Source organism: Podarcis tiliguerta (genome assembly GCF_965153285.1).
Source record: "Podarcis tiliguerta genome assembly, chromosome: 1".
Lineage (NCBI taxonomy): Eukaryota > Metazoa > Chordata > Lepidosauria > Squamata > Lacertidae > Podarcis > Podarcis tiliguerta.
The window spans coordinates 55724460-55740615 of NC_139534.1; the positions used below are offsets into that span (position 1 = coordinate 55724460).

The 16156-nt window shown below is 45.1% G+C and overlaps 2 protein-coding genes across 6 annotated transcripts in view; one reads left to right on the top strand and one right to left on the bottom strand.

Annotated features, from left to right (window-relative positions):
- Window positions 1–10101, top strand: part of STX3 (syntaxin 3) — a 41683-nt gene extending 31582 nt beyond the window's left edge. For 2 of the 5 annotated variants that reach the window (XM_083416243.1, XM_083416244.1), the window contains exon 9: window positions 4792–10101. In XM_083416243.1, the coding sequence (XP_083272369.1) occupies window positions 4792–5178 (387 nt within the window). In that variant the 3' untranslated portion in view covers window positions 5179–10101. Of the gene's footprint in view, window positions 1–1059; window positions 1171–1280; window positions 1392–3129; window positions 3367–4791 lie in introns of all 5 variants that reach the window. The other 3 variants (XR_014505673.1, XM_083416246.1, XM_083416245.1) reach the window with 3 other exon arrangements.
- A 651-nt stretch (window positions 10102–10752) lies between these two features.
- MRPL16 (mitochondrial ribosomal protein L16) lies at window positions 10753–15534 on the bottom strand. Its single transcript, XM_083416272.1, has 4 exons — window positions 15364–15534; window positions 13855–13920; window positions 11633–11781; window positions 10753–11444 (listed from the first exon to the last, which is right to left on the bottom strand). Exons 1-4 carry the CDS (start codon window positions 15413–15415, stop codon window positions 10959–10961), a joined length of 753 nt encoding a protein of 250 aa, XP_083272398.1. The 5' UTR covers window positions 15416–15534; the 3' UTR covers window positions 10753–10958.
- Window positions 15535–16156: the final 622 nt, after the last annotated feature.

The window sequence follows — 16156 nt, forward strand, 5'->3', positions numbered from 1 at the left end:
CTGAGGGGCATCAAGTTGCCCAATGAGTAAAAGGAAAATTGGACTCGATGGACCTTTGGTCTGATCCAACAGCATGCTGCTTTTGTCCATATAGTCAGAGTGCAGATGTTTGTGGCATGGGAAACAAGAGAAAATGGGGGTTGAGCAGAGAGATGGGGTTGCAGAGGGGATGCTAAAGGGAAGAGAAATAAGTTAACAGGGAGCATTTGCAAAAATGCTTTCCAACCAGTTAATGTAACAGCGCTTCTGAGTTAACAAGCATGCGCCCCAGCATAATTTGCAGCCCTTGTCTGGAGGTTGACAGAGTACTGTCTGCATGTGGCTGACTGAACCTAAATAATGGTAGGCTAGGGTAGTCTGATGAAGTCCATTATTAAGGTAATTTGGATACTAGTTGAGAGTAACTTCATTTGCTAATAGTTTCCTGTCTGACTAGTCTGGAGCGTGGCTTGCTACCCTGTTACATTCCTGGGGATAGAGCCCTGTCTCCTGGACTAAAGAGGCTGTGTCACCATCTTCTCAACTAGTCACTATTCCACTATGCTATCCAAAAACTAAAGAAGGTGTTTTCACAACTGTGCTTATTAACACCTATCAGTTATGAGGCAGAAATGGTCTGCTTAGAGATTAGCCTGAATACTACTAAGGCCCCATTTCTTGTTTTCTGCTCACAATGCAATGCGGAGGAAATGACGGTCAGGTCAAACTATGGTGAGTGTTTTGTTTTCAGAATTTAAAAAGTGTTTGGGTGGGAGGAGGGAGGGAATATGGGCAAGTTGATGGTCGATGGAAACCATATGCCTGGAAGAGTCATTCATTCAGAGGGAGGGTAACAGCTGTGAGGCGAACTCCTGGCTTGCATGAGGAGAGGGCAAGCATTCAAGAGAGCACAGGAATTACATGGCAGGAAATCCACGTTGCAGGGGGGAAGTAAGCTGAAGGTTTCATAGAATGAGGTGGGGGAAACGGGGGGTATTAGCCAAGGCAGTAGGCATTTTGCAGCATGATAACGTTATTTCTCTTTGCTTTTCTACCCCCTTCCCTTAAACTTTCCCACAGGGAGAAATTGTAGATAACATAGAACTCAACCTGAGGCACACCTTAGATCACGTAGAGAAAGCTCGCGAGGAGACCAAAAAGGCCCTGAAATATAAGAGTAAGGCACGCAAGGTGAGCCTCTCCCATGGACTACAAGCTCTGTGCTGCCGGACGCCTTGCTGGCTGACACTTTCTGTTTCTGCCTCTCTGTTTCGCTTTCGGCTTTCCTCTTCCTCTGCAAGGGAGGCATGATTGACCGCATAGAGAACAACATGGACCAATCAGTAGGCTTTGTGGAACGGGCTGTGGCTGACACCAAAAAGGCCGTAAAGTATCAGAGCGAAGCGCGAAGGGTGAGGAAGAAGTGAATGTAGTCAACCCCTCCCTTCCCTCCTCGTAGACCAGGGGTGGGGAGCCCTTTTCATTCCGGGGGCATGCCACTCATGCCAAAGTCAAAGGTTTCTACACACACACACACCCCTCTCCATCTCCCACCCAGGCAAGCAAGATGAATTATTGCTATCCAAGGACTCTTTCCAGCCAGATGACAAAAGAAGGGCCTGGAGGAGAGGGGCGTGGCCTGGGAAGAAAGGGCGTAGCCAGGGAAGGGACATGACCTGCTGGAGACAATCCCAAGGGTCACATAGAGTCTTCAAGGGGGCCCGAGGTTCCCACCCTTGTTTTTAGATTATTGTCCATATGCCCCTTGAGTTCTACTTCTGAACTCATATCCTGCAACCGGAGCACCTCTTGCCCTTCTCTTCCTCATCTACCAAAACCCCTGTTCAGTCTTATTAGATGAAGACCCATTTCCCCACCCCCTATCCTGTCTACTTGCAGTTCCTCCAACTTCCCTGCAGCCTGTTCACAAATTCATCCCGCTATGCAATGAACTATATGATATGAACAGCTAGCAATGTTTTGTTAAGCATTGTTTTGCTCTCCCAGTAGTGCTTAGACTATATCCCCCCTCCAGAATAAGGAAGGTCTCTTCTTTCACAGCTCCTAAACTCTCTCAACAGGGGCTCAAGAACTTGAGGGATGAACTTTCTTTAGTTTGCTTGTCATCAACTCTGCAGTCCTCTGCTTTGGGCTGTCCTTCTATTCTTTTATCGCTTTTCTGTTCTACATTCTGTGCATGCTTACCTGGAAGAAATCCTACAAAATTCTTTGGGACTTGACATCTGAATAAATGCATAGAACTGGATTCTTAAGTCTCATTTAAGGGTTTTGTGCCGAACTTTAAAAAAAGAACAAGGACTTCTGCCCTTGCTTTACAAAGAGCAGAATTCTTGGATGCTTGGTCTTTCTTACTTTATTTTTAATGTTTGAGGCAAAATGTAAGCATGACAATCATGGTCAAATTAGGCATAATATTTGCCACATGCCTAATATTAACCCCCACATGCAGGGTTTTTTGTTTTTTTTTTTTTGAGGTGGGAGCTGTGTCAAGACCATGGCATGAGTGTGTGTATTTTTAAAGTATTTGCCCCCAATGCAGTTCTGATTGGAATCGAGGGTCATGCCTCATATTTGCAATAGGAAAAAAATCCCCCTTGGGGACAATGTGTGCTTTCCATCCATTGTGAATGGGGGTGGTGTCAAATCAGGACTGCATCAGGGCAAAGGATTAGAGCCTTCCTCTAGCCATGCCATGGTCCTGGTTCAGCTCAGCCCCCCTGCCCTGGCCCATTATTGCCACAACCCATTTTAAGTCAAAGTCATTGGATGCAAACTTATTTAAACAGTGTACCTAATGGGGTATTTACACATGCACATCCATCGCTCCATAAGGTATTGTGTGATGACTTGCACCTGCATGTTTGAATTGCTTCCACTTGAGTACTGTCTGGCAGTACAAATGCTTTGTTGTGTTTGTGTCTTTGACTGGTTCACACTTACAAGCCATCACTTGCTGTAGCATTCCTTTGAGTGATGACGGTGCAAGTGTCCATTTGTCTTAAATGGTATCGATCTAAGTGCTTTAGCTTAACCCGAAGCTTCCTTCTAGGTGTGTGCACAGCATTTCCCCCGTTGTTATTATGTAATTACTTATAATGACTTAATCTACCTTTTCTTTTACCCTTCTAGAAAACAATAATTATCATTGTGATAGTGGTTTCCTTGCTGGGAATTTTAGCTCTCATTATTGGACTTTCAGTAGGGCTCAAAACATGAAGGGCTGCTGGCTCTGAACTGTAAGTAGCTTGTGGAAGCAGAAGGATTACTTCAGCCTCTCTTGCCATCTCCTCTCCTGCTTGGTTTTCGGATGGGCTTCTGAATCTCTCCTCCTCTCTCTGTGTGAATATTCTTCCTACAATGTGCAGGGTAGGTTAGAGGGCAGCTAGAGCTCTGTATTAGGCCTCTCGACCTTTGTGACCTGGGGGTGCAAGAAGTGATTCTACAGAAATTGGGCTGTACTGCAAAAATCTATTCCATCTTTTCTGGTTGAGCACATAGGGTATAAGGGAAGGACATAGATAAAGTATCAGGATATTGGGGCTTGTGAGAAGCGATAAGATCATATAGAATAACTTGACTTGAACAATAGGGAAGCTTTTGCCAGGCTTAGTTTTATTCCTGTGTTTTCAGTATATAAAGCTGATATAGACAATCAGCAACTACGGGGACTAGCAACACTGTATAATAAACTAAGATTCTAAAGATGTCACCAGATTCTAAAATTTTGAGGTGTAATAGTAGTAATAGAGCTTCATGTAGTTCTCTGGTTTCACAGCAGGTATGTTTATTTGGGTCTCTGTTTTCTGTGCTGTAAATTTCACCAGTACATATGAGCTCATTTCTTGAGTGTGCGGTTCTCAACTCCTAGCGTTTGGGATGTGGTGGGAGTGTCTGATCAGCCTGAGAGGCTGAGGTCTGCTAGATGCACAAGGTATGGTTTCTGAAGTTTCTTACCCCTTCAGAGAAGTGACAACTCTGCGGCTGAAGCAATGATCTTCCCGACCGCTGATGGTTTCCGTGTTAGCTCTTCTTCCTCAAATGAGCACTTATTTTGTTTCTCAGTGCTTGTGGATCACTAGAACACGCACCTGCCATTCTGTGCATATGGTATATAAGCCCATTCTGTGTTGGCCAAGGAGTTGCCTGGTCCTCTTAACATCATTTCTCAGATCTGATGGTGTTTCAAGGCTGTATTGTACAGTTGAGGATGCATAAGTGCAACATCTGAGGGTATCCTTAGTTGATCTGTGAGACTTTCCTTTGACTCCAAAGTTCCTAGACAGCAGCTCAAGGACAGCTGTTTCTCCCACAGCCCCCATATATATGTGTGTTTTGCTCCTGCTCCCCGCTCTGGTCCTCACTTAGATTGTGAACCTTTGCTGTTCCTCAAACTCCATGGTTTTCTTTCCACCCTCTCAATCTTTTATGTACAGATTATGGCAGCTGAGCTCACAGGCCAATAGGCAGAGGGTTATTGAAGGAGACGCTTCTATTTCCCCTAAGAACTCTAGAGAGCTGGCGGTGGGGGGGGGGGTATATTTATTTCCTTTCCCAGTGATTCTGTAGAGGAGGGATGGAGAACCTGTGATCTTCCAAGTGTTGAACTCAGTGCCCATCAGCTCCAGCCTGCAGAGCCACTAGGGATGATGGGAATTATACGTCAGTTGAAGGGCCACAGGTTCCCCACTGCTATTAGAGGTTTGATGAACCCCTCTGGCGATAGTGAGTTGGTTGTTCATCCCTACATGAGAATAACTTTCCCTCCCATTTTGTTCCTTTCCTTTCCTCCAGACACTCCCAAGCTCTTCCTGGTTTGATAGCAAGACTCCCCCTCCTGATCCTCACCACCATGATGTGACCTTCCCCTGCCTACCCTCCTGCCTTTGGCCTCTTGGATTTAGTATGAATGGCTTCCTGCAGGATGAGTTCACTTGCACCAGTGCTTCCTGTGAGAGCTACATTCTGTTCCAGTTCCCTCCTCGGATAAAGCTCTGCAGCCAGAAGAGTCTGATGTACCTTGCTGAATCCAGGATGTACAGCAATCTCATGGCACTCCAGAGAGAACCTCCCAACAGATCTACTCCTTACCCTTCCTTCCCTTCCTTCCCACAACACCTGCTGCCTCCAGGTCAAGCATTTCCTATGTTTAATCCCCCATCCTTCAAAAATATTCTCTAGTACGGTGGAATGAACCTTGAGCGGAATTTTGGACACACCTTTGCCTACCTCAGTGCCTTCATTCTTTTCAGTTGTGCCTTTTTCTTTTCTTTTAACAATGGAGATGTCTTTACTAGAGATGTCAGACATTACATTGCTGGTCAAAATTGCCCAGGTTAAGGGCCAGGACTTGAACTGGATCTGCTACCTAACTGCTGACCACCATCCCATTGTATACTGAGGCTAGCATTCTGCTTTTTTTTTTTTTTAAGTTTAGAGCAGATTTTGCGACTCATAAATATTTTGCAGGACACAAATCTTATTGTATGTCACAGTGTATCTTGCCCTGCTATCCCCCAAAAGAGCTTGACTTCTTGATAGTGGCACAGTTTGCAGTCAATCAAGGCAATCTTGGAAGAGGGATAGTGGGTTAGGACCACAGGCATAAATGCAGCCATCTAGGCATGAAAACAGCTGGGCAATCGAGCCAGTTTCCCTAAATTAGGCTGTGACAACTGCATGCTACATAGGTGGGATATAGCCGCTAGTACTCAGGCCCTCCAAATCTGAGCTGCTTGTGTACTAATTTCTTGACTCAAAGCAGCCAGCATTGCAGTAGAGGTGTGATGTTTTGGGTACTTAGAACTGGTCTGTGTTTGAACAGAAAGATGTCCTCAGATGCCTATGGAGGAAATTATTCCTTGGGAATATGTGTGGTCTACAAAACGGGTAGCCAACCTTATTTGTTTGGAATGCATTCAGATTTCTGAAAGGAGTAGAATGCAATTCCTTCCTGCTTTAAAATATTTGTTTTCCTTGGGCGAGTGTGCCTGTGTGCTGAAGGCATGGTTGTGTGTGCCCTCTCCCCCCCAGTCCTGTGTGTACATGTTTGTCTGATGACATACTAATTGGGAAGAAATGAAAGGCTTTGTTTGCTTGGAAGTGTTTTTCTACTGAGGGTTTCTACCTTGTTTGAATGGTCACATTGCCTCCATTAAATTGCTGTTCATCACTCAGCTAGTTTGGTTTGCACAGTCAGGAAAAGCTAGTGTGGAGAAAGGCAGTGAGTTGGTTCATAAGACATACAGATAAGTCATATGTTTTCATGATACTATAACTTATTCCAGGGAAGACTTTACTTTCCCATTTAAAAGACCTCAAGCTTGTTAAAAGAGTAGATTTATGTGTTTTTTTCCTCAAGGGTGGTCCTAGCAGTTGTTACGCTTTTGTGGTTTTGTGGGTTTTTTTAAAGTAAAATCCCGCTCAAGTCTTGCTGCTTCCAAACATGAGTTTTAGGGTTTTTGTCTGAGAAACCCTTTGCTATTATTTTTCCTCTTCAAAAGTTATTCAGCTGCCTCACTGCTTCATTTTCAGTCATATCTGTGACCTCCTCCTGCGGGTGTCACTCGCAGAAGCGAAGGGATGTGACTGTGAATTAGGCAGAGAAATTAATTTGGCTAGGAAAGCCTCGTGATCTAGCTTAGCAAAAATGCGCAGAAGGCTGGTTCAGGCTAGCCACGGTATGGGAGCAAGTCTCAGGCCCTTCTCTGAGAAGCAAGCGCCTATGCTTCAGTTCCTTTCACCTTCAGCACCAATACGTTCACTGCACGGAAGCCTACCTCACAGACTAAATGAACCACATTCCCTTCTTCAAAGGTGGGGAATCGTCCTGGAACTAAGGGTTGTTAGAGAGACATTAATACAGCAAGAAAGCTTTAGGCCCTGGCAGTTACGTTTCTGTTGAAATTTAAGGGGCAGATGCACACAAGTGTTCTATATTTATACGAATTCTTCACCGGAAAGCCTGCTGTAGCTGTTATCTCCCATGGGAGAGAAAGCCCCTTTGACTGGAATTGAGGATTTGCTTCCTGGGGGAGATGACCGTCTCCTGGACACTAGGAAAATCTGGCCGGTTACCCGTTGTTCCACCATTCAATTCCACCCAGAATCTAGCCTGTCTAGTGTTGATGTTGCAGTAACCATACAAACACTTTCCTGCCAACTGGCAGTGACCTCTTTGAGTGCACAGATGGAGCGAAGAGGAAAGTCTTTCTAGAGATGTCCTTTCCTTTAGGCCTTGATGTCTGTACATTGTTAAGTGGTGCTTAAAAAGTTGGTGGACTGATCCCCCGTGAGAGCCATCTGCAAAGCGGGGAAGACTGAATTTCAAAATACTGTGCTGCCTATGGACAGCAGAGATGATAGGAATTTGGTTTTGTCAATGCTTTTTTTAATGAGCATTTTTTTGTTTTTGTTTTTAATAAATGAGTTTGATGTTCAAATAATCTGTAAACTCTGTGCTTGTGTATTGAACTTCTGGACAGGGTGTAGCCATTATTATTGTTTTGAGGGGTGGTGTGTACTTTCTTGGTCTTGTATGGCTTTTGCCCATATCCAAATATGCTTCAGCAACACACCTTGCAGTGTGGGTCTTGGGGAAGAAGGTTTGCTATTCTTAACACAGAAGAATTGAGGAATTGCCTCTTAAATACACCTGGAACATAAAGTGGCTGGATTCCACCACCGCTCCCCGTTATCATTATGCCAAATCTTTCAGGTAAGATGATTCTGTCCTGTCAACCTTCCTCAATCCTTCGTCCCCAGATGGTCTATGACTCCCATTATCTCTGACCAATTGGCCATATTGGCTAAGGATGATGGGGGCTATAGTCCAATGACATCTGGGAAACCAAGGATGAGGGAGGCTGCCGTTAAGAGTGTCAATACCCATATGCTTTCCATCTAAACTACTTAAGGGTTGTACAGGACCCCAAAATGGAATGGAGTGCTTCTGTATTATGTAAAAATACGGTTGGTATATAAAAGAAAAGATAACGGAAGTCTCAGTGCTATCTGCATCTGTGAAAGAACAGCCCTGTCCATAATACTCTCCTTAACTCTGGTGTGTTTATGTCCCTAGTTTCCCGTCTTCCTTAATTCTATCCTCCGCTTGTTACCCACAAAAACAAGCCCCCTCCTCTGTCCCCTTGTTCCTGCTACCATCCCCCTACCAGTGAGATGTCTGGGTATATTGCTATTCATGTTTCCTCTCGCTGAGCAGAAGAAGATCATGATCATGATATGCTGCATCATTCTTGCCATCATCCTGGCCTCTACTGTCGGCAGCTTCTTTACCTGAGCGCCCATATCCTGTCCCTCACCACTTGTCTAAGGTAAGTTGCATGCAGAAGCTTGATCCAGAGGTTTGTTTAATCAAGGTAATGCTCATTTTTATGGACATTGCAGTCTACTCTTATTTCCCAAAGTGCCTTATAGTTCTACCCATTGCTATGGTGCAGAACACCTTAGGAGAAAATACCCCCCTCCGAAAAAAAAGCTTTTTTTAAAAAAAAGGGTAGAACCATCAATCTGGAGATAAGTCTGTGCAGTCCAGCTGGGTGAGTGGAGTAGAATATCAGAATTCACAAATGCATATGTACTGAAAGGCTCTAAATCGAAGCGTTAGGAGCATCCTGCTTATGAAAGGAGGGCGATAACTTCCTGTGCATTTCCAGGGTAGTATGATCTCATAATTTTTGCTGGTTGTTAGGCTACAATACCTCTTGTCATCTGTTTCCTTTTACCTTCAACCATCTCAGCTCCTTGCTGTTTCCTTTCTTCCAGGATGGATTTGCAAGATGGCTTCCCCACTCCACACACGCTTCCCCGGTCCTACAATTTCCAGTGCTTCCTCTCTTTATGGAGATGTCACAGCCAACCATTTACCCTTCAAAACCTTTTGCTGGATTTCAGATTAAAGAAAGGGCAGGAGGAGCTAGAGCAGGACCCAAGTGTTAGTACACCAGCATAAAGCCAAGTGAGACAGCGAGGGGGAACGGTTTGAGCACAGGGGCCTTCTGGCTACTACAACCAAGCTTGTTGGTTGCTCTTGATACTTAACCAGCTCTATAATTGGAACTTTACTCCCCCTTATACTTGCTGCTCCTGCCTAGATTTCTCCAGTGAAACCAAGTACTTTTGTTATTTTACTCATGTATGAATCTCCTCTTACATGCATCTCAAGGCGATTTATATACCATTGAAAACACACTAGGGGAAAACCCCTAACGGCTCATGTTATTTATGGAAGAAAATCCAAAGGTTTACCTCCCTTTATGACAATCCACAGTAGGCAAGCAGGTGCCTGTGGGTTTTCAGACCTGTGATTTTGTTTGTTTGCTTGCTTTCTTCTGCTTCTGCTTTGATGAAAGGGATACAACTTCTTACAGTAGCCTCAAAAGGTGTGTGACTGAACATCTGGATGATGGCATGGACTGAGCCAGGTTGTTTCCTCGCCTGCTGAATAATCTTGCTTACGCAGACTCCTGCCATCCTTGTGGTCCTAGTCCCAGTCCGTTTATTCTGTTGTATGAATGGGCATTCTTGAGGCGCAATCTGCAAACGCCCCTAGGGGAGCCACACACCCCTTGTAAATCATTGTGTTCTGTCCGATTTGACACTGGTTGTATTAACATGTATACTTGTATATAGAACTATCCCACAATTTCTCACGTACTTGAAGAAAGGTTGTCATTTATTTAAACAACTTAAGCTGTATTTACTCAACTATATGTTGTTTCCTCCCTTCCGTCACCTCTCTGGTAGGGGGCATGTAGCTGGAACACTTTTAATTCCTTTAATCCTGGCCAATGGTGTAGCTCCTTCTCCAGCTGGGGCAACTCCTCAGGTTGTTTCCCCCCCTTTAAATGATAAACCAGTCACTAGGAAGAAGGGAGATATATGCAACTGCCTGACGACCCATCCTTTGAATTATAAAAATTAGTAGTCCCGTGTGCAAGAGGGGCCACTGGATGCTTTGGACTTGGAAGGGAAAATGCTTATTCAGTTTCCCATAACTGTGACTTAATGAAAACTACTCTCTTACTGTTCAAAAGGCGTGGATGTTCAGAAATCCTCTGGAATAAAGAGTTTTGTTTGATCTGCTGTTATGTGTGAAAGACTAAATGAACTAAAACTACAAAACCAACCTATTTTCCTAGTATAGGGAAGGGGACTGGGTGGTTCTCCAGATGCTGCTGGCCTGTAACTCCCATCATCCCTGAGCACTGCCCATGCTGGCTAGGGCTGATGGGAGTTGGTGTCCAAACAATATCCGGAGGGGAGGGGCTCCTCACCCTAATCTACTGCAAGGACTCCCAAGAGTTGACAGCTAAGAAGTCTGAGGGCTTTTGTCTGGTTCACTTCAAAAGTACAGAAGCAGCTCTTTTTTGGACCCCTAAAATCTTACTACCACTCCATTTAGACTTACAAGAATAGGCACAGGCCCAAGCTATTACCCTACACAGCTGATCGAGCTGCACTGGCAACATGCCAGAATTCAGCACCAACATATATAAAAATTAAGCCACCTCAGGACTACGTATGCCTCTTCTCACAAGCACTTTGAAATGTTCCGGTTTTAAAATGAGCTATACAAAAAGGTTAGAAGTTGCAAACTATAGGATTTAGACATTAAAACTTTTAAACTTGGCTTTGAATATACTTTTATCAATTATCACTCTTCCAAATTCTATGTGCTTTGCAAACCAACAAGTCCTCCTCAAAGGCCCTGCATCCGTGTGGGAGTAATGAAAATGAACAAGAAAATGGCAAATTTATTCACCCAAGCTCTGTGTATTTACAGCCACTCCATCACCCCCCACATCTACTTGATTTCCAAGTATAGAACATGTGGGAAAGGATCCATAACACATTATCCATAAAAAGTCAAAAATACAGGAAAAGTCTGCGGAAGAATTGATGCTTCGGAGCAGAATACTGCCCGTCCCATGACTTCCTGTTTATACTCGGTCAGGTAGAAAGAACTTTCCCCAATACCGACCCTTCTGTTTCAAGTCATAGGGACTCAAATATTTCCTTATCCCTAGCATGTTGGCTGTGACTATGCGTTCAAATGTCCATGGATTCTGGTTGTTGCGCCTCCTCTCCTCTTCCTTGTCCCGCATCTCTTGCAGGGATTGCCGGCTGACAGCTATAGCAGGGAAAGGCAACTTCTTGGCCACCTGCGTTAGGAAGCGTTCCACCTCACCAAATTCACAGAACCCACCTACTTCCACAATGAGGCGGCCAGCCTTCACTGCTGACACGTAGTGGTCTATTGCACCTTTGCCACCACCCATGCGCTGCCCTAGACCTTTGCGTGTGATGGGCTTGTAAGGAGCACGGACTCTCCACACTGCAAACATTTTCTTGGGATGCAGGTGCCGATTGATCGTCAGACGCATCATTTCAAAATGACCCCAGCGGAGATAGCCACCACCAAGAGCCTGCAGGCAAGGGGAGGAAAAAGTATTTTCACCATTCAGAAATAGGAAAATATGTCAGGCACACAAACTCCTTCTGAAATCACAGGGTAACAGATATCTCCCTTTTCCAAGCTTCATGACTTATCTCTTCACATTCTTTCTCTATACAACTGAGAAGCCACATCAAGGTTACTAATGCTCACACTCACCAGAATACCATACTGTCCTTCTGTGAATTCTGTGGCTTCTTTAGATGGACCACGGATATCACGTAAATTCTTGAACTCTCGCCTGACCTTTGGTACAGCTGGCATTCTCTCAACAAATTTCAATCTGTTTTTCTCAGGAATAGTGATACCTAGAAGAATAAAACTGGGTTCAGTATTTCTTGTAACAGTCTCCCACCTAGACTACCAAAGAGTTTTGTCCAGGTCCAGAAATCTCAGCTCATCATCCATAGCTGTGCTTCCTGATTAGCTACCTATTGTAAACTATATAGGAACACTAGAGCCAGTAATGTTAACACACATTTAACATTTAAGCTGATAACAGGCTATATTCGGATGACTTTAGATTAATGACCCTCATGGTCCCTTCCAACTCTACAATTCTATGATTCTAAATATCACTTTGCCTTCCCCAGCTAAAGTAAACAGGCCAGCTGATACTATTTTTGTGTGTGTGTTTTTCAAATACCTGCCCTCACCTCAAAAAAAAAATACAGCTTTCTGTGTCCTTTAAGTTCATTTTACATAGGGTCTTTATTTGTAAAGAGCCTTCTGAGGAAGATAGTAGATGCCACCAGCAAGTTAGTGCAATACCAGAAATGGTGGTGGATTTAAAAGCTACTGGTAACACCTGCTAAAAACCAGGACTCTCCTGCACCAAAAGCAGATTCCTCCTTGCCCTTATGGTCCTGGTGAAGAGAAAAATGAGTCTTAGCGGTGCTCTTGAGAACTGCTTCCCTGTTTAGGTCTCCCCTCGTTCTTGTACCCTTAATACAGACAAGAGTCTGTGTATGTGCCCACACTTTGCTAAGCTAACATAAACTGGCCTTCAGTTGGGCACCAATTTCCCAGATACCAATGGAACTACTTGTATAGGACTGCAGCATTAAGATTTACTACCACTATGTTGGTTCATGAAGTTAATTTGAAGCTATATTTGCTGTAGTAAGACAGCAGTTTGAAATGGAATGAAAATTCCTTCTGTTAAATGGGAGAGACGTGAGCAGCTGAAAGGGCTATTGCATAAAAGAGCCAAACCTTAGCAAAAAGTATAGCTGCTCTATTTGCTTTTTAAACAACAACAACAACAATGCAAGGAGTTGGGTCCACTGCTCTTCAGCACATGTTTGATTCTACAGTATTCCAGCACTAAGTGTTTTTGCTTCCACTTACTACACAGGGAAGCATATTTGACATATTTCATGTGATCACTGTCTGCCTAGTACAAAATATAATATATTTAAGGAAATAATGTACACTAAGTGCACTTGTTGACCAGAACAAAGTGGGCATTTTATGAGTATCTGTTCTGGTATCAGAAAGCAACAGTCACTATATGCCCCAACCACCTCAATCAAGGTTGTTCTTCTTCCTAATCAGAAGGTGGGGGGTCTAGATTTAAACCCCTCTCAACTCCTTCAAACAGTACTGCCAAAGGTAGCCAAGCTAACCTGTATGATTTCAAGACTGCATTTCAGTGCCTATGCGGTCGCTGCTGCTGGATGAAGAAAGCCAGCAGTGGGATTTTCAAATGCTTGGCATTTCCTAGCTAGCTGAGGCTGCATAGCTGGAAGGCTACTTCTTTGTGCACAGTGTCTTTGCTGTATTGGGGAGGAGATGGGCGAGTTCTCCAGGTGTAATGGCTACATGTTCTAGCAACAGCTCTCTAGAGAAGAGAATCTTTCTTTTGGGAACAATACTACCCCAGTGTTTCATTCCATGATATTTCATGTAAAGGTAAAGGTACTCTGGGGTTGCACACTCATCTCGCTCTATAGGCCGAGGGAGCCGGTGTTTGTCTGCTGACAGCTTCTGGGTCATGTGGCCAGCATGACTAAGTCGCTTCTGGCGAACCAGAGCAGCGCACGGAAACGCCGTTTAGCTCCCCGCTGGAGTGGTACCTATTTATCTACTTGCACTTTGACGTGCTTTCGAACTGCTAGGTGGGCAGGAGTTGAAACAAAACAACAGGAGCTCACCCCGTTGCGGGGATTTGAACCGCCAACCTTTTGATCAGCAAGCCCTAGGCTCTGTGGTTGAGACCACAGCGCCACCTACGTTAATTCCTGATTTATTCTTCCAATGTAGAACATCTCCGAGTGAATACCAATTATGCTTACCACACTTCATCCTGCCATAAAACACTCATTATCAAACATCCATTTCATACTTTTATTAACACTCTCCCTTATTTCTCAACATACCACTGTAATCTGGTGGAAGTTTATACTGCTTCAAGCCAGCGGTCAAAATTTCGGTTCCACTGGAATCTAGAAGAAACAGAAGGCATAGTGCTTAAATTTATTGTCAAGCAGAAACACACATCCACTCTAACACATCAAATCATGGTATCTGATAACGTCACAAAAATGTATACTTTGAAGAGAAGCTACCAAAAATGGGGGTATCTAAGTGCTGCAGAGGCAATCTGAGTTATAATTTGTTATGGTTTCTTCAAAGACATCATGCTGTGGACCATCTAGCTCTGGCGTGAAGAACCTTTGGACCTCCAGATGCTGAACTACAACTCCCAAAAGCCCCAGCAACTGATGATGGGAGATGTAGTTCAGCAACATCAGGAGGGCCAAAGGTCTCCTATACTTGATAGCCTTTTGGTTGCTAATTTCCCTTTGATTTCAGAGAAGATGCACCACACCTCAACATTCTTAATCAATTGGTTCATACATGGGAAGGGGTACAATTTCACATTACAAACAACAGCAGCCCAAAGAATGCTCAGAGACCAAAAAATTGACTTCTCTTTCCACATTCAACTGAATGCCACACCCATTCAGGGTTTCTACTAGAGCTTAGAAATGATGACACTATGGACACAAAGGAGGGGTGGGTGTGTTAGAAGAGTCCTGCTGGATCTGACTGAAGGCTTATCTCATTTCAGTATCCTCTAGTTCAGTGATCTTGTGCAGTTATTCCCCTGTGACTAGAATTCAGAGGTATGGTGTCTCCAATTCCAAAAGTAGTGCACAGTCCTTTTTACTAGCTGCCATGGATAGCTCCATCCTCTATGAACGTGTCTAACTAGGATTGTTATATTTTGAAGAGCAAGACTTCTACTTTTAGCTGTGAACTCTCATTTTACATACCCACGGAAAAGATGGGGGCGGGGGAGGACATATGGCTAACCCTAGCACTCTAAACCCCTTCTAAAGCCATCGAAGCTGGTGTTCATCACCAACGTTGCTGACCTCCTAGTGGCAAGATGAGGAGGACCAGATTCAGAGAGCAGGGGCCCCCAAACGCTCTGTCATTAGATCATGTAAAACAGCGAATCTTTTGGTACAGGTATGTTTGCAGTCTTGCGTGACACAAACTGCACCTTCTCGAAGTTTCCCCTTTTGCATGACTGCTACAAGAGCTCTGCCTTCTGCATCTCTGGTCACCAGAGGCAGGATCTTCGCTTTATTATCCCCATAGCGGGAACTACGAGCAACGCGGCCCCTCTCCCTCGACTTCCTACCGCAGAAAATTCCGGGGTGATCCTTGCTCCTCCTCCTGCGAGAGAGGCTGATAAGAGCACGGCCAAGAGCGGGGCCGGATCAAGCCCGAAGCCCACCCGACCCAGCCTCCTGCTCCCGCCGCGCCCAGCCAGCCGCCTAGGGGGGGGCGGCGAAGCGAGGGCACCGGCGAGCCGCGCGCGTTTCCCCGGCTGCTCCGCCCCGGCTGCTCGGCCCCTCCGAAACAGGCCGCCTCACCTGCCAGGGTCCCGCGGAGGCCGAGCAAAGGGCGCCCCAGCTGCTTCCACATCGTGCGACGCTGCCGTGAGGACCAGAAGGGTGGGCGCGGGTGGCTCTCCCGCAGAGAAGCTCCGCCTGACCTCGAGCCTCTGATCCCAAAGCGCGACGGAAGTGTACGGCTCCACTTCTGGTAGGGAGGGTGTTAGTGAGAAGGGGACGTACGGAAACGAGCGGCCACACGGTTTAGTTCCGGCGAATAAATGATCCCAGGGGTTCTTTCTGGCTCTTCCCTGGGACAAGGTTGGTTCCTGGCTGCCCAGTGGCTAGAAAAAGCAGGGGAGAGTTTACGGGGCACAGCTTTGCTTGCAGCCTCCATCGCAGCAAAGAACCTGGGAGCACATTAAAGGTCACTGGGAGCAGCTTCGTTTTAAGTAGGGGACCCTTATCCTCTGCAAACATTTTCCTTTCTTTTTCTTGAAATAGTTTTTGGGTTCTAGATTCAGGGCATCAAGTCATCGGCGTAGCCAGGATTGGGGGGGGGGGGCAAGCCTTTTGTTGGGGTGGGGCAGAACCTCAGTTTGTTATGTATTTTTATTGATGGGGGGGGGCAGCTACGCCCATGCACCAAGTTGATCTTTAGTAATATGCAGAATAATAAGACCTCAGAAACCAAAATGGTAGCTGTGATCTCCTCTCACATGGAAATGCCCTGCAATCAGGACAGGACAGCTGCGATTATGTATGTATGTAATACTTATTAGAGCCCTGGTGGAATTTAGGTGTGCTAGGGTAGGGTACAGCAATGGCTGTA